The sequence below is a fragment of the Agelaius tricolor genome, unplaced genomic scaffold, assembly GCF_023055355.1.
Source record: "Agelaius tricolor isolate 1412-34295 unplaced genomic scaffold, bAgeTri1.0.p SCAF_6, whole genome shotgun sequence".
Lineage (NCBI taxonomy): Eukaryota > Metazoa > Chordata > Aves > Passeriformes > Icteridae > Agelaius > Agelaius tricolor.
In genome coordinates, this window is record NW_027269266.1 from 13221409 (window position 1) to 13244357 (window position 22949).

General features: G+C 40.7%; 1 protein-coding gene across 1 annotated transcript; it reads right to left on the reverse strand.

The window, feature by feature from the left end:
* Positions 1–8256: 8256 nt before the first annotated feature.
* MTPAP (mitochondrial poly(A) polymerase) lies at positions 8257–21297 on the reverse strand. The gene is given in 10 exon segments (XM_071428734.1): positions 8257–8824; positions 8827–9139; positions 10831–10904; positions 11003–11095; positions 12289–12515; positions 14618–14829; positions 17858–18082; positions 18425–18658; positions 19221–19393; positions 21116–21297. Coding segments are annotated over 10 exon segments (1737 nt in total). The 5' UTR covers positions 21255–21297; the 3' UTR covers positions 8257–8777.
* Positions 21298–22949: the final 1652 nt, after the last annotated feature.

The following is a 22949-nucleotide window of genomic DNA, read 5'->3' on the forward strand; positions in this document are numbered from 1 at the left end:
TGAGCAATGTTGTAAGGTATTTCACATTTCTCCCACTGGTATGAGAAGAAACTGACAGTTAATTTAAAGGAGAGAATCATTTGGGAAAGAGTTGTTCTCCCCAAAATTGGAAGGTGCCCCAGCTTCTCCTAGCTGTAGAGCAGAATTAGCAATAATGCTGCTGTTTATGTAGGTGATGAACACAGAGGATCAGAGGGACAGACCTGGAAGTGAGAACATGAGGTGTTTGCAGAGGCACAAGCTGGTCCAAAGAGTGCATGACACCATCCAAACATCCCAAACAAAAGCAGTCCCAGGGCCCTCCATTGGAGCACTCACCTGGGGAAAGAGGGAAAAGCTTTGTTCTTCATCTTCAATAACCAGAGGCTTTTCTGGAAGGAGGAGACATCAGGGTAGAGCTGGTAGACTCCCATAAAAAGGCATGTCATTTTCCTGCAAGATGTGCAATGGGGTGTGCAGCAAAATGTTTTAATGTGTTACAAAAAATTACGTTCCCAAAGCCATTTTTGACTGAACAAGCAAAACCCAAACTGACTGCTGAACAAGTTTCTGAAGCACAGACATTAAAAGGCACAAGACTGAAAGAAAAGTCCTGAGCTAACCAAGTTAACTGTCAATTTCCTCTGATTTTTAAGTACATTGTGTACATGTACATCAGCTACTGCAAGGAACTCATACTGGAACAGCAAGACTGAGTATTTCTAAAGGCTTTCTCCTTGGCACAGAGACAGACTTTAATTGCAGAGCTTGGGTAAAGAGTAAATGAGCTGTTTAATGGGAAAAATTAAACCTCCTCATACACAGACAATGTCCAGCTCTGCTAGCTAGACAGCAAGTATTTGACAGCAAACTGTTCATAGATTACTTCCATCAGCAGAACAATTTAAGTTATATCAGAATAGGATTTTTGCTATCATGCTTCCCATTCCCAGACATCTTTGTAAAGACTGCAAACAGAGGTGCCAACATATCCCATTCTGACCTACATAGCAAACAATTGGACTTGTGTTCCTGCTGTGTTATCACAAAATGAATCATTGTCATGTCTCCTCAAAGGCCTGGCAAGATGGAGACTTTTCTGCTGGGGAGTGTCAGCTGAACCCTGCACCTACTGCTCTCATGACACCAACTGCATACTTTGTGTTTATCACAGAAAAGAAAAACATCCAGCAGAAAAAGGCTCAGCTTTGAATTTTACTCTTTGCCAGGAAAAACATGGGAACAAGTGAAGCACGGCTCTGAAAGCTCTAGCTTAATAAACTCCAAGGACAACAAAAACAACAAAAAAATTTCATCAATCTTTTTTGAAAAACAGAATAAAGATGTTAGATAAAAACAAATCATACATTGCACAAATCTAAGGAGTAGAAATGGCCATGCTATAGCATTATTCTTCACTATTTCTGCATCTGAGAAAAAATTTAGGGGTATGTCCAGCTGTTACTAGACTCAGGAGGAAAACAGTCTTGCTAGGAATGGGCTATGAAGATGGCAAACCATTCTTTGCATTCTCAGGTTTCAGAAGTCCCTAGGTCAGCTTGGCAATTAAAGGTTGCTGTTGGCTTAGAAAGATTAACCCCAGGGGAAGCTGTCCCTACCAGGAGTGAGCAGCTGGCAGTTGTTAATATTTATGATCTTCTGCTACAATGGTGGGTAGGATCTAAAAAAGTGTAGGAGATTTGGGCTAGGTGTCTTTGAATCAAGCCTGCATTAATCTATGTGATCTGAAGCTTCTCTCTTACCAGCATTTGGAGCATAAAATTCTATCACTTATGCCTAACTGCCACATACTTGTAAACCTATACATGTGGGATAAAATTAAATCAAGACAAACAGAGATGCCTGTATTCCCCCTTTATAAATTATAAGGATAAAAAGCAAGTTTTTTTGCCAGGACAGGGTTCAGGAACTTTGGATATCTAGCTAGAAAAAAAATTCTCTTCCCATTAGGAGATATCTCACAGAGTTTGTCAGATATCCAAAGTGTTATTTCTGCTCTCTTCATTAGAAACTGTGTTTTGTAAGTGATAGAGACATACTATTCACACACCACCATTTACTTAAACAAATTATTAATCATAAAGTGATTCGGGAAGGCAAGAAGTGCTCCATCTCCAACCATGACTGGACAGCATTTGGTTTGACAATTGTTCTGTTTGGAAAATCTCCAAAGTTAAAAATGTTTGTTGGGTGAGTTGAAGCTGGCTGATGCTGAGATTGGCTTTTTCAGGGGTTTGTTTTCTTACTTCTTTGGTGAGCTCTGTAGACTGGGGTATTTAGAGACCAACCCTTCAAACCCATTGCTCTTTGAAATGCATCCTCATTTCAGTAATCTCTGCCTGCATCTGAGAAAGGAAAGCACCAGATATGTTATCCTTTATCTTATCAAAGATTTCAACAGCACAACGGAACAGTAACTTACTGAACAAATACAGAGGACATGTTTTTCTTTATCAGTTATCTCATAGAAGAAATATAAAATTAATTGCTGCAACACCGTTCAAAGATTAAAAATACTGTCTTCATTAAAAAGAAGGACTAAAATCATAACAGCCTAATTGTAACAGGCAGAAGTGTTAAAGTCTGTTGCTAATTGTAGGCATTTGCATTCTTAGGATAACTGAAAATGATAATATTCCAGATTCATAAGCCAACTTCAATGCAAACCCTCTTAAACATGGGGTTTCGAGCAGAGCTGTAATCACCAAGGTCTCTAATGTCTCAACAAAACACACCATGGTCATTTCAAATGAGACCTTACTTTGCAAGCTCAGACATCAAGCAACTTCAGCAAACCCTCTTTTGATTGGTGTCCAAAGATAATTTTCAAAAGGAAGAACTATGGGTCCCCTAAAGATTCACAGAAGAATTCTATATATTTTAATTTTCGAATAAAAAAATCTCTGAATCTTCTTTCAGTTTGGAGTTGGTAATGCTTCTTTTTATCGACTGCAATGGCTAAGTACTCAGCCTCCCATGTATTGGATACTGTAGTTTCCATTCAGCATGCTCTCTGAAATCCCATCCCTCTATAAAAGTAGTGCACCACTGGACTACAGAAAATTAAGGCAGGAAAACTGGTTCAAAGAGACAAGGCAGTGATATTTGTTATTGTCAGACTGTTACATGTATTATTGTCCCCTATGCCATTACTTTTGATAGTTCATCTAATAGTAACAACATTTATCTGATTGCCTGGACTACAAAGCCTCTATGTATTCTCCCGGTTCTCTTGTCCTGAAAATCTCTAGAAATCGCTCCTAGAGAAGGACTTCAGAAACCCAAACTTCAGATAGAAATATTCAGAAAGAATGTAAGTACCACAGCCCTTTACCCCAACAATCCAACTTCTAGCATGTTTAATTTTCCTCTGCAGGAAAGCAATGTCTCTCCTCTGTCCAATATGAGAAAAGGAAATACAGAATTATGGAAATTATTCTATCTCATGGAGTCAGCACCACAAATGAGAGGCTATCTCTTGGTAATTTCTGGAGCTTTTACCTCCCCTGTTGGGCTGTGAGCATAATACCTACAAGACATATTCTGGGAGTTGTTCCATACAAAATTCCTGTACAGGGCTGCACTGTTTACATTGACTACAAATCTGTATGCACAAGAAAGCTCAGCCTGGGAACAAAAACCTATCCTGAAGTCATTCTGTGAAACAAATTGAACATGGTTTTCCCTGTAACAACAAGGGAAAACAGAATGAATCCTGAAGGGTAAAGCGCCTTCCTGCAAAAATTTGCAGGGAACTTCTGCTTTCTAATATAACAGACTGTGTTAAACAAGTCTCTTTACTGAGGAGACTTCCCAAAAATACATGTTCTATAAAGGTGAGACCCATCAAGTCCAGCTAATTGATCCCTCTACATGCCACGGAAAATGCAGTATGGAGATTCAGTCTACACAAGAAATGAAGCAGTCAAAAAAATTACATTGCAATATGAGAGCCATCTTTTGAAAACTACCTGTTTCTTCATACAGCTGTATTCACCATTGCTTCACAAAATACTAGGAGAAGCAGAATACTATTTTTTACAGGTCAGATACAGTGAAAAGTCAATAGGAAGAGTGAAAAGAAGCAGGGAGGTCCTGCAAAAGAAAGCAAACCAATCCTCTGCTTAAAGAAAGTATGAGAAACAGGTCTGTAAAAGCAGTGGATCAAGACTTTCAACTAAGAGGATTTATGGAGAAGGAGATTTTATCTCCAGGCACAGGTTAGCCTCAAATAAATCCTAACCCTTGTTTTAAACAAACTGACCCCAAGTTACCCATGATGTTTAGAAGAATTTTGTACTAGAAGAGAACCTTGGTGGTAATTTTGTGATAAGCAAGGGAAAGCATTTGGAAGAGAACTTTCCAGTGAACAACATGACTTTATTTTGAAAAGCTTCCTCATTGTTGATTCATCATATCTCCAAAGCAGCCCAGGCTGGAAATCTTAAGCTTTCTTCAACTGAATGTGGCATGGATCTTTCACTAGTTTGTTTGCAAAATTATTTAAATGGAGGTTCTTTGTCTACCTTTTCTTTCTCCAAAGGTACAAAATTTTGTTAAGCAAAATTATAGCCTGTACCTCTGGAGAGTGTAAAAAAATTGAACTTGCAGATTTGTTTCTATGAGGGAAGACTTTCTGTTCTAAGAACACAATTCCTCAATGACCAGCACAAGCATGGAGCAGAGTGAGGTTGTGGCTGAGCCTGACTGCTCTAGAACTGACACAGCACCACAGATGTGTCAGATCCACATGGGACAAGCTGTGCTGGGCAGCAGCATCCTGTACCACACTACTGCACCTGTGGAAGCAACAAGCTCCCAGGGACACAGCACTGTGCCCTAAGGTGGTTCTGTAGCTGCATCATCATTTCTGCATGGCACTGTATTTTCTGGGGCTTTTCTGCCAGTGCAGTACACCAGTCTGCTACTCAAGGCCTCTAATTTTCCTGCAGAGCTTTTCAAGAAACAAGTTTTCATCAGGATTTAGTGTCATGAGGACTTTGTAAGCTGGATATGCACAGTGGCATATCAAAGCAATCAGTTAGAACAATGAAGACACAACCATAACCCCCAGTTATGCCGTGCTTGTGGACAACATGGATTGAGAGAAAAGGATACAGGATGACAGGAACAAAAGGGACCTCAGGAATAATAAAATATTATGAACAGGTACCCACCTAAAATGCACAAATGTGTGGCAGCCTGAGGAACAAGCAGGAGGAGCTAGAGCTCCTTGTGGTGTTACTACTACTACTTGTGCTGTGGGAATAACAGCCATGGTAGGAGGGCTTGCATGTGATGGATGGATACAAGTTCCTCTGGAAGGACAAAGAAAGAAGGGAATACTTGGAACTTTCCATGTGAAGGAGCAGCTTGAACATTTGTAGTAGACAGTATTTTGATTTAGAGCATATTCCAGGATCAGAAAAAAAGCCACTAAGAGTGACAATGTTGGGGCAGCATATTTCAGCCCAGCCCACCACAGCAATGGAGACAGTCAAGCACTAGAACAGGCTGTGCAGTCTTCATCCTCGGAGATTTCAAAGGTCTGACTAGATAAAAAGTCCTGGTCTGATATCACAGCTGATACCACTTAAGAAGGCAACTGGACTAGGTTCAGAGTTCTCTCCCAGCCTAAAGTATACCATGATTCCAAGTCTAAAGAACAGAGCCCAAGACAGGAAATATAGCAATAAGTCTGTTTTATGACTGCATCTTCACAAGCATGGCACTAGGATGCTCAACCAGGAGTCAACTGTGGGCCAAGGCTGCAGATTCCCTGGAAGTTATAGAGGAATGAGGAACAGTGGCAGTTGCAGCAGAATCTATTCCTGTAACACTTGTGAGCATCAAGCATCTAGGGAAATAAAAATAAAAATGGGCAACAAATGTTAACTTTGAAGTTAATATCCCAAAGCATATTTTCTCAGGACAAGGAACTTCCAAATATTTTCAGTTTCCCTTACCATTTAGACTTGCACTAAAAAGTATTTCCAGTGAATGAAAGGGGCAGAGGGGCAAAACTGTCTGTAATTAACTAGTATTCCTTACCTGTGACCTCCCAAACAGCCCCACCATACAATACAGCAGATCAGCACCAAGCTTGAGGAGTAACTAAAACTTACTGCCTTGCTCTTGCAGAGACATTGTTCAGATGTTTCTGGAGCATATGAATGAGCTCTCAAATCTAGATCATAATCATAGTGCTTTCTTGACATACATCCAGCTCCTGTTTTCAGTGACAGAACCATATTGATGGTTTCTAAATATCTTCAACACAAGACTGCTGCCCTCAGGAAATGATAATCATACCATCTCTCTTGATCTCATAAATACACCCCCTCAAGTCTTGGTTCTCTTCCCACAGGTGGCTTCCGTTTCACTCAGCCCTTCCCCAGATTTAACTCCTACTTTAGGGAAGCTCATGGTCAGCCCTCCACCTCCTCCAGCTACAGCCTCTTCTAGGAAAGCTGCCTGCTGAGCTTATTTACCTCACCAATGAGGCTGATCCTCGCAGCCTCTAGGCTTCAGCTCCCTGCTCACCAGCTCCCTCAACTAGCAGATATCTGAAAAAATAACCTGTGCATTCCACTGCTACAACTCTGCTTTTGGCTTCTTTCTCGTCTTTTCAGAAATTGGCCTGCAGCCATGACAAGGGTTCAGAACTATTCCCAAAAGGGACAGGCAGTCTAAACAGAAAAGTGATGCTGAAAGGCGCTGCATGCACAGTAACCACGGTCTGCCCTGCCTTTTAAGGAATACTGAGCGGCTTGAACATCTATAACCATTTACAAATGAAGCCTGTGTTTCAGCATGGCTCAACCACATAACCAAAATACAAAATTCACTCTTACTTGTCTACAAGTGTCCTGTATCTATGTGTCAAAATTCCTATAAAATCTTTCCTACCTGCGTCAGTGGATCCCTATGATAATAATGCAATCAGGTACACACTGCCACAGTTCTGCTGCATGCTTCTGTCCCTGGTAACCCATATTCTTATTATTACACTACTACCCATTTGGTTAATGTAGAACAAAAGAAAATTCCAAAGTACTCAAGTACTGCCCTAATCTTCAAAAAGCTACAGTCTGTTCCTGGGTAAACTGCAGACAATGCACCTCTAGGTTCTGTAAAGATTAAGGGAGCAACAGGCTCCTTACAGAATCTGTGTCAAGCTTGCTATCAAAGCTTTTGTGTTTGCATCAATAGCAAGTTACAATAAACTTCATACTAGCCTCCAAAACTAAGTTCTAATACCAGGATTTAGGTAGAAAACTAACTTTCAAAATCAAGGCTCAGTCTTGAAGAAGTTAATATGAGAATTAATTTCAGCAACCAAAGTAATGACTATGTGAGTAATTATTTAAGAAAACGTTTATGAATCAGAAATGGACACATATATGTATTATTTTAAACTCTGGATAAACTATTATGGAATTGACTTGAAGGTCTAACCTTTCAGTTTGTCAACTGCTAGAAGATAGTTTTCCTTGCCCAGTTTTTACAAGTATTTGGAAGTATGCATTATTTTTGCCTACAGTATTTCCAATTAATAATGTATCAGAGAAAAGAGATATATATTTTTATATATATATATTATAAATTGTTCAGATCACACCATTAGAAAAAAGTCTACACAAGACCATATCCCAGTGCAACATTAAAGTGTCTAAAAGTACTGAAAATGAAAAAGTAATCATAAAATTGATGTTGCATTTATATGATTATCTATGAATACAGTAATTTCCTTCATGGAATTTCTGTTAAGAATAAAGAAAACGCTCTGTGGAATTGCTGACAGTGCTACCATTTAGTCTAATGCATGAGGGGCTCTCAAACTGGACAGGTGAAGTATTCACAAATGGGCAACCCTCACTGTTCTCCTGAATATGTGAAAACCAAGACAAGACTGGGGTGATTTCTGGATCTCTGCACAGGACAGATCCCTTTGCAGGAATGCTTTCATGTCACCTGGTAGGCAGCAGCATTGGGGAGAGTGATGAAGCAAGAAGGGCATTCAAGAACCCCTGCCTGAACCTGAAATACAGGTTTAAAGTGAAGCTGAAGGCAAAATAAGAAACAAGTGTGGGTGGAGACCAGTCCTGGGTAGAGAAAACAAAGGAGAGTTAACTAAAGACATTTTAAATCAGGTGGTAAACACAAGAGCAAACCCACTTTTCCAACACAAAACAGTGGCACTATCCTTGGAGAGCTGTGGTGGTGCAATGCTTTATGAAACTGCACACCCAACTATCTGATTCCATTCTCTTTATTTTGTCTTGGCACTATCTACACGAATGGAAAACAACTGCAAATATAGATACATGTACTTGGGTTTTACTGGCTTCCAAAACACGACTGGATTGGAAACAATGGTTCCAACACATTCATCTTCTTTCAGACTGTGGTTTCATGGAAAGGTGGTTGTTTCTTGAGCTTTTAATTAGCATATCATTTGTATGCTAGCCAAGAGAATTCCCAAAGGCTTTTTCCCATACTGCTCCTGTCAGCCTTTTTTACAGAAGAGTGCCCAAGCAAAGGCTACTTCCAAAATGCATCTGTAAAACTTACATTTGAATACTCTTCATTCATAAAACAGATGGAAAAGCGAGGAGTAAGGAGAAGAAAAATGTACAGAAAGAATGCAGACCTGTACAAAAATCATTACAATGCAAACCAGAGATTGCTTGATTCTCCATTCCCCATAATAGAAATATTAAAATTAATGTTCTTTGGGCTGCATGTCACATTCAATTCCTAAAACAGAATATTAGCTATTGTGTTTCTGTGCTTAAAGTCATTTTCCCACTGCTTTTTGTTGACTGCTTGCATTATTTAACTTTAAAGAGTCCAAGAGGCTTCTGATTGTTTCACTTCCTATTCCTTTCATCCTATTCTTCATCTTGCTGGAATTATTTTTTCCAAATGGTATCAGTAGAGCTGCCAGTCCCCAAGGTTCTTTATTGATCATTTGCGGAGTTTTATCTTCCTTCTGTAAAATCCAGGCACTTTCTCTGGCCATAGCTATAAATTTCTCCAGCTGTGGCTGATTAACATTCTTGCTGATATTAAGGTCTTGTTCAAAGGGATTCCAGATATAAAGAGGAGACGACTCAGGCTTATTTACTTCCTTTCCCTGCAGACAGCATAAAGAAAAAGCCAAAGTTGCATATGTACATTACAGGCTGAGCAAATAACGAATCACTTGAGTTATTACCTTAGAATTAAAAGTGTTTTGACCTATTAGAGAACATTTTGCAAAACACCCAGTCATTATTAATCAAGTTAATTTTCTTGTCAACTTGACTGTATTATTCCTGTTCTCTGAATCCTCTCAGTGGTGGTTTTCTTTGCCACATGAAACTTAGATATCCTTCAAGGTAAAGAACACACAACTACAGATTAACTTATCTTTCTGGCCATTCTCCCATTTGCTGTCCAACAAACCTCAGACCTCACTACTGCAACCTCCTACTCTTAATTCCAATTGTGTATGGGCAGCATCAGGGTGTCGTATTAACCTGCACAGCTCAGTTTGATAAAATACTGCATGCACTTAAACTGTTCAAACCATTCCTCCTACACTGTTCAGAGACATCACAGTGCTGGTCTAAGTGGACAAGATTGCTTTGTTGGCTGAAATTCCTCCCAGTTTGGTTTGCTTTTAAGCACAGAGCTATTCAAGTCATGGTCCCCTGTTAGGCACCTGGTATAGTACAACACAAATAGCTGACAACTATGTAGTTTGTTATTTAAATGCACTTCCATCTCAGTGCTTATCAGTGTTTCTTAGCTGACTGGTTCTGTATAGCAGAACCTCTGCCCAAGCTCTAGCAGGAATCTACCAGCTCCTGCTGGTCCAGGAAGTGTCTGTGTACACCTTACATACACTTGCCCCAGGGCCAAGAGCACTGTCAGAGGAAGAGCAGCAGCCCAGATACCTCCCCTGACTAGCTCAGGCTCCAAATGTGCTTTTGCTTGCCTTTTTCAGGTTCAACAGCAAACTGAAGTTCTCAACCTAAATAAATCAGTTTCTAGGATCGATCTGCAAAAAAGGCTCTTTAGCCAGTGATCCACAATGCCCGAATAGGAAAGAGAACAAATGAGCATCCACACAGCAATGTGGCACTGAAACCCCACTCTGGAAGCAGCCCAGCAGGAGCAGGAGTGAGTTATGGAGGTTACATTTTCATGTATTCCTACTACACCTGCATGCACACACAGATCAATAGGACGACTAAAACATATAAAGCAAACTGAAGTGCTAGCACAGAGTTACCATGCTATGGCATGCCTACTGAGCTGCAGCACAGTTACTGCAGGCTGATACAAACTGCAGGAGAAAATTGCAGTGTCAAAAGCATACCCAAAACTCAGCTGTAAGTTTTAATGTAGGCTCTGGTCGGGTCTGGACTCCCAACTTTAAATGCGAATCTTGTCAGCTCACAGGGTTTGTCACAGACTTTTGCTATGACAGACATCCTGACATTTTAAAAGTTTTCCTCCCACAGAAGCAAAAGAGCTTTGACTTTTTTACAACTGCCACTTTTATTACAGGGCTTTTCACAAAAATCACATCAGCTTTGCATCAGTTTTTGCTTTCCAGCATATCCAAGCAATGACACTGTAAACGTTCTTAATGGTATTGTAAATTACTGGGCTCCAAGAGGAAAACACTCCTCCTTCACAGAAAGAACTCTGTTTCCATATAAATGTTTCTTTATATATAATTAAAGATGATAGAAATTGTTGCTTAGCATATGCAGTTTGTCAAATGGCAGACAGAGAGACTCAATTGCTAATGATGAGCAATTAAAATCCATTTACCTTTCGAAGATTTATGGAATTCTTTCTGAAGTCAAAGTTTCCAAAATATTCAAAAAACTCACCCAACAATACATCTAAGGGGAAAGAAAAACAAGAGCCATCAGTAACATTAAGGAAAAGTTTGTTTTCAATATGGTCATAAAATAAACAAAAGTTATGAAGATCTACCTACCAAGTGTTTCTGTGTTTTTTGTAGGTTTAATCTTCCTTAAATCACTAACAAATGAGCAATCATATCCTCCAATTATATGCTTGTCTTTTTCACCTGAAAGAAAAATTGTGGGCATATTTTGAAGTAATAAACACTAAAATGCTATTGTATTTATAAAATTCAGATAACAAGCTGAAAGCAATGCTACCATACTACACAAATCAAATTAGGAATTCACAAGTGAACTTTAAGGTTAAGATTCAAATTAAGTGGTAAAAGATTTAAAAGAAAAAAGTCCACAGATGGGCAAAGGAAAAGCATAATGAGCAAATGGCACATTTTTAAAATCCTACAGGACTAAGATAAATGACATCGTATCTCTTAAAATTTCTTGTAAGTAACAAGCAGGGTCTCTCTGCATAGAGGGCTGTATTACACACTTAAGAGCACAATTCTCTGAGGTTACTGCCTACATGAGGGTTTAAAAAAAGATCAGCCCCAGAGTGTTCACTGTCTTCCTCTGAAAAACTTCACAGAATTAGGAACACTCTTGTAAATATCAGAACACATGTTTTATGTATAAACATTTCCACAGAATTCTGATGGAAATGTTTAAAATTATTTTAAAGTAACTGAACACAGATCTTTTCCTCCACTTCAAGCACTCAAAGCTTCCAAGGAATCATGTCAATAAGCAGAACACATGAGTAAGGAATCAAGAACTTGGGGTGTCATTCTCAATGCTTTCATACAATTCACTGAAGATAATACACCCTGAATGCTGTGTAAGAAACCTCTAGAACAGCTTGTTTGTGGAGATACAAGAACTATTTGCAAAGGGCCTGAACAGTCTCAAGGATATTAAAAATTAGGAGGAGAAAACATAGCCTTTCTTTTAAGCATTTGGTAGCTATAAAACAATATATATCATATCATCGTATTTTGTGCAGTTAAGTCTGCACAAAATCCTTAACTCCAGAAATGTTCAAGACCCTACAAGAATTCTAACTAACAAAATTTTAAAAAATTCAGGAGCATTGAACAAGTAAATTACATTTAATTATCTAAGAGACAGAATAAGTCTAACCCCTCTAAATCGAATTAGTATTGTATTGAAAAGGGATTTATTTTGCTTTTAAAGATGCATTATTTCCACTAAAAAAACCCATGTAAAACTTGTGTATTCCCTCAAACTTAAAACACAAATAATATTCATTAGTATTCGAGAGCATAAAGAAATTGCTTGGGTTTATCACTTTAGATAAAACAAACAATCAGCTGCAATAAACACAAACAGCTGTGCTTACCTGCCAGTTCCTTCAGCTGGTCTAGTGTTGGAATGATAGGTGGCGATCTCCTCTGCAGAAAAAACATGACCATCATGGTCAGGGAGAAGTTTGTGATCCAGGCACCAGGAGCACTGTTAGTGAGCCCGTGGACACGGGCCCAGCACCGGATAGTGAACACCAACGCCCGTACACGGGAATCGAGGCAGCCATAGATGTACAGGAGCTCTGAACTTCTTATTGCAATGCTGAAGAGGAAATGTAAATGATGAGGAAATTATAAAGTATCAGGTGCAGTATTCATTGCTCATTAAGGGGGCTTTCATGGAAAAAGAAATTAACTTTTATACATTTTAAATAATAGAAGAGAATCACAGAATAGTACCATGGTTTGGGTAGGAATGCCTGGAATTATCCAGGATTAAATACCTGGTAGTTTTTCATGGCAAGCATAATACAGTTCTGGATAAATAATATGCATTTGCACTGTTTCCTGTTTCCTCAATCCACATCACAGTGGGAGGAAAATAAACCCAAAATAAAGAAAACACCATCAAGTGCTGTGGAGTCAAACTATGCAGAACTGAGGTGAAAAAACAATATTCAGCCACAATTACCTTTGGTACGTTAGATATCTCTATCCTAACATATAATAAAATTCAACTAGAACTTCTATTACTGCTATTATCTAAAAGGTAGTAAAATGCTGCACTGAAAAATAATCTAAGTGCAGAGACACAAAGAAATCCACAAAACAAGTCAGTTTGGTAATTTTCAAATGATTAGTGCTTAGTCAAGCTGAAAAAAACAACTAATCTGGAAGGATAAAGGTTTTCAGATGGATCAGTTTTTGATCTCCTTTATCATGCTGTTACACAACCATTCATGTATCGTACAAATGGGAGGGCAAGAAAAAGTAGAAAAAAAATGGCAGTATGAGAGCAAAACTTACTTTGATTCAGTTTTAGCCTGAAGTGCTAAAAGATGTCCTAAAAATTCAGCATAGCCTTTTGAGGACATTTACTAGGTCAAAATTTTGTACCACCTGGACTTCTTAAATTTCAGCTGTGAGATGCTGTAGGGTGTCCAGAGAGATGTGTTTCTAGTTAAAATTATAACAAGACAAGACATACAGTCCCAACCAGCCAAACTATCAGCAGTGAGTTACAAGGAAGCTTGTACAGAACTACATGCTAACTTTCACTGTGGCTGCATATAGAGAAGTGATTTCATTGTAAGAAACTTATTCAATATTGCCTTAACAGCTCCTGCATATCCTGAAACAGAGCTTTGGGTAATTCAGTAGTGTATCTGATCTGATTGCATCTGATGCAGAGAAGTCACAAAACCACACTAAAGCACGTATCACAGAAACACAAAATAATCTGAGCTGGAAGGGACCCACAAGGATCATCAAAGTCCAACTCCTGGCCCTAAGAGTCACACCCTGTGCTGAGAGCATTGTCAAAAAGCTTCTTCCACTCTGTCAGGCTTGGTGCTGTGACCACTTCCCTGGAGCACCTGTTCCAGGGCTCAACCGCCCTCTGAAAAACCTTTTCCTAATATCCAACCTGCATCTCCCAGACTGAACTTCAGGCCATTCCCTTGGGTTCTGTCACTTTTATCCTGAAGAATAATCGCTCATATTTTTCTATTCCCCAACAACAATGAAAAGGGTCAGTAACTCATTTTGGGCTATGTACACTTATGCCAGAGCTGTTTACTGCCGTGAGGGGGTGTTTCTGACAGAAAGCCAGGACAGCAGAAGCACAAAGGGGCGGCGCGGCCATTCCTGTGTCACCAGGGGCCCTGGGGGGATTCCTGGGCAGCCGGCGCCCCCTAGCGGGCAGTGCTGCGAGCGGCCCGGGAACGCCGCGGGCCCCCTCTCCCCGCGGGAATTCCCTTGGCTCAGGGCATCTTCCCAGCAAACAGCTGTATGCAGGCCTTAAGAAAAAGGGAAGGACACCAAAATAACTAGAAGCGAAATCCCTAAAAATTAACATTCTGGAGCTGCTTAATCTGAAAAGTAATCAAGAAAGGCTGCACATATGCCATGGGGAAGTAATGACTAATGAACACTGACTGCCTTCTTCCCTGTTTTATAAGCCAACCTTCTTCCATAGACTGGTTTTTGAGGCTTCAACTAGCAAGAATTTCCTATGCTGGAGAAAGACAACTTAAGGCCATCAAACTCTAAACTCCAGAAGTCAAAAAATATCCTTTTTACTTTCAGAGCCAACATTCACATTTGTTAAGAACCCAGAAAAGAGAAAACAGTTGATATTACAGGTTTTCTGAACACAATAAGTACATCAGAATTCTCTGCAAACTTTTCAAAACCAGGTCTCACCTGTTGCTCACTGACAGATCACACTGGAATCCTGTTGGCTGATGGGAAAACTTCACCAGAGGGCAGCGGGCATTGAGGATCTTCTGTACATTCCCACACCCAGGACCAAAATTATCAAGGCAGTCACCAATCACAGAAAGAATCCTCTGAGTTGCTAATCTTTCTGATGGTAATCTTTTCATCTGATACTCCATTTCAAAGGGACCTTTTTTCTATCACAGAATTTTAAAAGCAAGCTGTTAGCTCTCAAACAAAAGAGACATTTAAAAATACTTCTGAAAGATCACCGCAATTTGCAAAGGAGTTTGTACAACTAGAACTGAAAGACAAGAATTATTCAAAGCAGTCCACAGAACTTAAAATAGGTAAAAACATATTGCTCTCTCTTTTACATTCTTTTCTGGTGATTCAATTTTTCCAGGCTAATTAATGATCAACTTACTATAAATCTACATGTTCAAACAGAAGTGTAATAGTACTACATCTCATTACTGGCTAAAAAAGGTTATTGTGGAATTACCCAGAGAGCATAAATGCTCTGACTGCAACGAGGAGCACACAATTACAGAGGGGCAACACAACCAAACTACCAATAATTTCAAACTATTGGTAATTCCATGTCAAATCCTCAAAGAACAATGCATTATTAGTAAATCAAGTAGCAATGTAAGGAAAAACGTCTTTTTCATTTAAAAAACTTTAAAACTTAGCATGCAAATTACTTAAATTGTTCAAAATTAAGATACAATTCTGGAAGACTTAAAAAATTACTTCATGTCATATATAGTTTCCATGAAAGAGAAAAATATTGTGAAGATATATTCTAACATCAGAAATTAACTTCTCTGTAGGTCTTTGTATTTTGATTTGCCATATTTGTAGTTTTTGCCTCAATAAAACACCCGTGAAATCTCTGGTTTTTTTATAGTCTTGTGTTTTTAACACATCAGCTAGTTTTATTTGCTAATCTTATATTTTACACTGACTTATCCACCCCCTTGGAACATGTCATGGGTGAATGCATACTGTACAAATAAAATTACAGTGATGTAACAGTAACTGAGATACCAAGTGCATTACTTTTGTTGTCCACAAATTAGTGACCTCAAACAGGTGAAACAATTCAGAAGTTATGGACCTTGCCACCTTTCCCATAAGGTCAGTTCAGAGGCTGAATTTCTGAGCGTCTCCGGCAATCACCGAGGTGACTGTTCCCGAGAGGAGTGGCTCTCCAGTCAGCACCACGTGTGGTGGAACATGCCAGGACAGCAATCCCTAATCCCATCTGGCTGTGAGGCTGCATGCTACAGTAGGGCTGGCTCTTAGTGAAAGAAGCCTGTAACTATCAACATCGAGGCAGTTAACAGGAAAGATAAAGATGGGTACTCAGCTGACCTGTACGTGGGCAGGTGTTGATATTTATATTTGTGACAAAAACCACAATGGGCCTTTCCAGACAGCCCCTCACTATTTCTCAAAAACTGAATGAAGACTGTTTTATAATAATAAAGTAGATATTCTTAGCAATTAAATGAACCTTCACATACAGCTTTGGTGCTGCCTAGGGGCTATGAAGTACTGATACACTTGCCTCAACCCTGTGGTTCTTTCCTAATTCTTGTCATGTAGATGGAAACAGCAAATATGAAACTATTACTATTAAGAGTAAACAGTTACTTTTTGGTAAACTGATACAGTAACCTAAGCAAGAAGCACAACAGTTTAACAAAAACTGCTATCCTAAAATATCACAGAGCACTGTTTAAAGTCATTCACTAATCTCCCAAACTGCCCAGGGGTTAAAAACGCCGTCTGTGGTCTAGCATTCACTCTTGGTAAAGAATGTTCCCACTTCTGCCCTTTTCTTAAATTACAAGTAGCAATCAGCTTGCCATAAGGCTCAAAACCAATTATTTCATGTAAATAAGTGCTGAAATGCCTGATCCTCCCCATTGTTGGCACCTCCTGAAAGGCTACAGAAGTGGAGAAATCAGAACATAACTTTTCCACTGCTGCAAAATAAATCACCTTGTAACTAAAGCTATGTCCCCTTTGTCTCCCCAGAGTAATAAGTCTCTCAGCTATTCACAGGTAATCACAGCTGCTCACTCATCATCAAATACTCTACATTTCACAACAGAACTTCTATCTCCACAGAGGATACACAAAAAAGAAAATAGTTAGTTATTAAAGATACTGTGAAAATAGACATTTTATACTTAAAAGTTATTCCTTCAAAATTTAAGAGGCAACTTCACTGATTAAACATAAAGATTTTAGCACTTCACACACACATGACAACCCTTCTCTTCAGCTGACATATTTGTTTTCATTGTGATTTATCACTGCAGTAATACTAAAAACTATATACATTTAAAGGATTATTTATTTAAAAGTAACTTATATAGCAATATACAAATTGTACAGAAAAGCTGAGAGAATTTTCAATCTTCAAAAGTTTAAGTCCATTGTCTTCTAATGAAAAACTTAAAAGACAATAGGCTTAAACTTTTTTCCAAAACTTCAACAGTTTTTCCCAACAGCTTTTCCCAACAGTTTTTTCCAAACTATCTGTCACCACACAAGTAAAAAGAAAAGTTTTCACGAGAACCACTTACTTGATTATTCATTCAGAATCTGTGAACTGTAAGTATTCACCGTGACTATCCCACATCCTGAGCTCTCACACCTGCACACACTCAATATGTGCCTATAGATATATATACAGCCCAGGACATAATCCAGTAACTTTCCTGGAGCATAAAGTCATCTCTTTAAGGTAAGGAAAAGAACGTGACAATCCTCCCAAAACACAGATGTGCACATGCACAAACTTACTTTGCTTTAGGACATAGAGGACCCTAAAAAACAAAGCCAAGCTTTAAGAGAGCATGGCTGAAGCACAGAAGCTACAGAGACGAAAACACAACAATAGAATGGGAAGGTCTGATTCTGCTGAAACAAGTTTGGAGGGTTTTTCTCATAGTGAAATTCACTGTAATAGTGCAAAGTTTACATAAACACCAAATCATTTTCTTCCTATTGCAAAGAACATCGCATCCATGTCACAATCAGTTTCTGAAAGTCTTCAGATCCATTCAAATAAACTTGTTCAGACTCTATAGTATGAACCCATATAAAAATCTAAATAAAAATAATCTCATTCCTGTGTGTGAAACAGCAAATGAGCTGCTCTGTTGAAGAAATCCAACAAACTGAAGATGCACAGCACAATCTCACCATTTTTGTAGCATGCTTTCCTGTGTCACGGAAGTCCAAAAACATGTCCACATCAGATCCCAGTTTGCCAAATGTGTTGACTGAAGAGCCAAATGGCTTTACTGTGCTGTCAGGGAAATAGGCACGTGCAAAATCCCGAACCAAAGAACAGGCCAGAAATCGCAGCCTGATGTTTTCTTCTGTCAGCTGATACTCATTCAGTAGAAGGTACATCTGACTGCTTATCTAGTTCAGAAAATAAACACCATAAATATACAATGACCCATCTTCTATTAACATATATTTTCATCTATTTAATATCAATGCAATTAGAAGGTTATTTTTCAAAACTTCAAAAAGGTTTCTTTCATACAGAAAAAATATTTTCATAATTAAAATGAATAATTTCATTTATTTACTTCAATGTAGGAGAAATAAATGTTAATATGTTACCATTTTAATAAAAACATTAATATGTTACCATTTAAATAAAAATAAATAGCTTTATAAGTTTCACATGACCACTTGCAAATCTGAAATGAACGTGCCTTATTTTTAATTAAGAGAGATCTAGAAACCTGTACTTACGCTGTCTGCAAGACAAATCTTTTCAATAAGGTCTTTCACTGGAATGTGACTCTGAGGAGAGAGGTGAAGTGGTGTCTCTTCTACGTGTTGACTCACTGGGTTCTTCAGTGTGAAAGTAAAAAGTCTTGATTTAAATGGGACAACATGATGCTCTGAAGCACTTGGGATCCCAACAGCATCCTGCAACGAGGCTATACTGCTCTTTTCTGAAAACTCTATTAAAGCACTGATGCCCTAAAACATTAAGAATGGAAATACAGGGTGAGATAAATGCATACAATGCTTGAACTCATTGTACTGATATTACTCAGATGTTACTGGGGCTCCTGAGACAGATTACTATGACAGCCTTGAAGCCAAATGCCAGGTTCCATATCTTAAAACACTTTAGATGCTTTTCCACAAGAGATTAAAAGTATTTAAGATGCACTATTTTTGGAAGCAAGCACTAAACATAAAAGTTCAGAAGTATATCCATCTTCACAACTGAAATATTCAAGAAACACATAAAAAAGAGCTACCTCTATTGTCAGAACAATGAATGGTGCTATGTGAAAGTTTCAAAGATTTAGTGCAAAACAGGTTGCTGGCTATTCCTTAGAGGTGTTGCTTAACTGACTTATGAATAAAAATCAACTGCTCAGCAACTTGTGAACATTAGCACAGATAAATACAGATTTAATATGCTAAATGTATATAATTTGCTTAACTTATGTATGAAGCCTTAACCAAATTTTCTTTCTGGTATTTCTTTTCATTTAAGTCTAGATTTTATTCTACATCATTAATTACTTACACGATTTTCAAAAAAGAAATGACTCTTAACATTCCCATGACTGGCTAAGTACTGCAATAATTTTTTTTCATTAAGTTTTGATGGGCACTTAATTAAAACAGTCCGTTCAGCTTGATCCAGTCGTTCTGTCTGGACTTCAGCAAATGTCTTCTTTCTGGTACTGACTTCAGCATCTGTGAGAAGAAACAAGCATCAAGGCTTTTCCAAGTAAACAGAAAGATGCGTGGCTGGTTTTAGCACACTTAATTCTTTCCTATGGATTGAACAACTAAACAAAGGTTTGTTTGACTCTACAAGATCATGACAGCAAAAATGAAAAGAATGAAGAATGAATGAAGGACAATGAAGAATGAATGAAAGAAATATAATGCATACAATTGTAATAACAAGGAGTAGGAAAGGTAGGAAGAAAACAAAACTGACTTCCTTTGGTGCACAGGAAGCTTCATAATACAAGGAATCTTTTGTTCTTTAATTTGCTGCTCACCATCAAAAACTTAGCACACCCCTAAGAGATAGGAAATGCCAGCTAGGCAGTGAGGCAGGTCTAGACCTTTGGCAAGCTTCACTGAAATGGCAGTCTCTCTTAAATACCACAAAACCAGCACTTTGGAACAATTCAACACTTGCTATTTTTACAACTCAGCACCTTCCTTTACAGTAAACACCCACTCAAAATTTTCACTTAATAATACACTTTCATCTACTCCAGTACAATAAACCCATAGAGCAGTCATATCTCATCACACCACTGGCAATCTGTACTGCTGCTGACAGCCTCCAGAATTCACACGGAATCAACACATGCTGAACATCCAGAAACATGGAACTTTTTCCTTTTTGCATACAAAGGGGCCATCTCCCAAATCTGAAGTCATGATCACTTCCCTGCATAGCTTTCAAACTAATCCACTGACCACATCATATCAGCAGTGCCTGTGAAGCTGTTGCTTCCCTTTTGTCATTTGGATTGGGAAGCTGGGGAGCATTTCCCAGCAGCTACCATGTGCCACAGGGATATTCAGCAGAGAGCACTTTATTCTGCTTTTGGTTTTGAAGAGCCCATGGGATATCGTGGCCTCAAGAAAACCTTTAAGTCTCATTACATGATAGTTGTTAGTATTACTTGATACTATTTATTTAAAAAAAAATCTTTCATTTTATAACTTTACTAAGCTCTCACAGTATTATTTACTGTTGTAAATAATAATCACAGTAGCTCTTTCAACAGCCAAGTTTTATACTAGCATTTTTTATCAGAAAACTAAGGAAACACTTTATGAAGATGATAAATATCACAGTTTCCATGGAAACTGAGAAGGATGAAGTGACCAAGATGCAAAAAAGACAAGTCCCATGGATGGGTGACAGGGACCTGCATTAGGCCGGAACGGCTGTGATTTTTGCCTGATTTACTACCTGTACATGCTTACACGCTCCGGAGATTATATGATCTCACAACTTCTGGCTCTGCCGTCCTTTGCAGAGTCTTGAGCACGGCACTGATGCTCACTAGTTCTTTGCTTGTCCTAAAGACACTAAAGTGCCAGTCACACATTTCCTATGCCCTTTTGAGGGGTCTCTCGGGGTGAGCCCCGTCACTTGATTCACCTCTGGCTGGTATCTACAATCAACAATCCCCGTCCCGGGCACTGACAGCGGACTCCGGCCTCCTGGGCTGCAGCCCCACACGGCACAGGCCGACCTCACCGCCCGGCTGGGCTGCCCGGGCCCTGCGGGGCTCCTCACACCCAGGACGCGGGCGCTGCCCCGGCGCCTCCAGTGGGGCCGAACGGGTCAGGCGGCCGCTCCCCTCCCCACGCCCTCCGGCACAGCCGGCTGCGCGGCACCGAGGCCCGCGGCGAACGCAGCGAGGCCCGGCGAGCCGTCCCTACCTTCCCCCGGCTCCTCGGCAGCCGGCTGCGCGGCGGCACCGGAGCGGCCGAGCCGGGCGTGCCCGCGGGAGCCGGGCACGGGGAGGCGCAGGCGGCCCCGCAGCAGCGCCAGCGCCGGGCCTCCCGCGCGGAGCGCCATGGCCGGCACGGCCGCCCCCGCTCTGCGCAGGCGCCGCGTTCCACGGCGGCCGGCGGGGCTCAGCCCGCTCCGTGCGCGCCGGGAAGGGCTGAGAGTGCCCGGCGCGTTTGGGCGCTCTGCTGGGAGGGAGCAAAGCTGAGCGGGCAGCCCAGGGTGCAGGCAGTGCCTGCTCCGGGCAGACGGGACAAACAGCTTCCAGCAGTGTGCCCTGGCGGCCAGGAGGGCCAACCCCGTCCTGGGGGGCATCAGGCACAGCATGGCCAGCCGGGCGAGGGAGGGGATTGTCCTGCTCTGCTATGCCCTGGGGCCGCCTCACCTTGAGGCCTCTGCAGCTTTGGGTATCACAGTGTAAGAAGGATATAAGGCTTTTAGTGAGCATCCAAAGGAGGGCAACGAAGAGGATGAAGGGCCTTGAGGGGACAGCTTAAAAGGAGCATTGGAGGTCACTTTGCCTGGTTGTCTCAGCCTAGAGGAGATGGAGGGGAGACCTCATGGAAGTCAAGAGCTTCCTCATGAGAAGGAGAGGTGGGCACTGATGTCTGTGGTGTCCAGTGACAGAACCCGAGGGAATGGCCTGAAGTTGTGTCAGGGGAGGTTTGGGTTGAATATTAGGAAAAGATTCTTCACCCAGAGGGTGGTTGGGCACTGGAGCAAGCTCTTCAGGGCAGTGGTCACAGCAGGAAACCTGAGAGTTCAAAAAACTTTTGGACTATGCTTTCAGGCTCATGGTGTGATTCTTGGTGTTGTCCTGTGCAGAGGGCCAGGAGCTGGACTTCAGTGATCCTTGTGGGTCCCTTTAAACTCAGCAGATTCTGTGATTTTGTGAGGTTCCCAGGTCAGGCTTGAGGCGTGGGTGTGAGCAGCTGCCCTGTGTGAAGAAGCACCAGCAGCCCAGGCCAGGGCTGGCTGTCAACACCTGCATGAGCCCTGCCAGCCAAGGGCAGGAGGGTGAGGGTGGGCATGGGGGTGAACATGAAGGGTCAGATGGCCAAGGTGGTGAGGGTCTAATGTAGGTTTTGGCAGACTGACTTAAAAAAGGGAAGTAAAACCTTTGGCCTGTATCAGCGATGTTGTCCAGTGGGGCTAGGGAAGTGTACTTGGCACTGGTGAGGCCACACCTTGAGTGTGCTTCAGTGTGTCCAGTTCTGGGCCCCTCAATTCAGGAAGGACATTGAGGTGCTGGAGTGAGTCCAGAGAAGGGCAACAGAGCTGAGGAAGGGTCTGGAGAATGAGCCATTTGAGGATTGGGTGAGGGAGCTGGGTTGTTTAGCTTGAAGAAAAGGAGGTTGTAGGCAGGTGGGGGCCAGCCTCTTCTCTCAGGTAACCAGTGACAGGATAAGAGGACATAGTCTTAAGATGGGCCAGGATAGTTTTAGATTGGACACTAGGAAGAAGTTCTTCATAGAAGGAGGGATTAGACATTGTGATAGGCTGCCCAGGGAGATGGTGGAGTCACTGTCCCTGGAGGTATTTAAGGAAAATCTGGACATGGCAGTCAGTGCCGTGGTCTAGTCAACGTGGTAGTGCTTGGTTATAGGTTGGACTTGATGATCTCAGAGGTCTTTTCCAACCTAACTGAATTCGTGATTCTGTTTGTCTGGTCCTGGGCCAGGGCTGTGAAGGCAGAGATACTGCAGTGAAGGCAGCCTGTGGGATCAGAAATGTGGTGGCTGGGGCAGAGAGCTGCAGGGCACC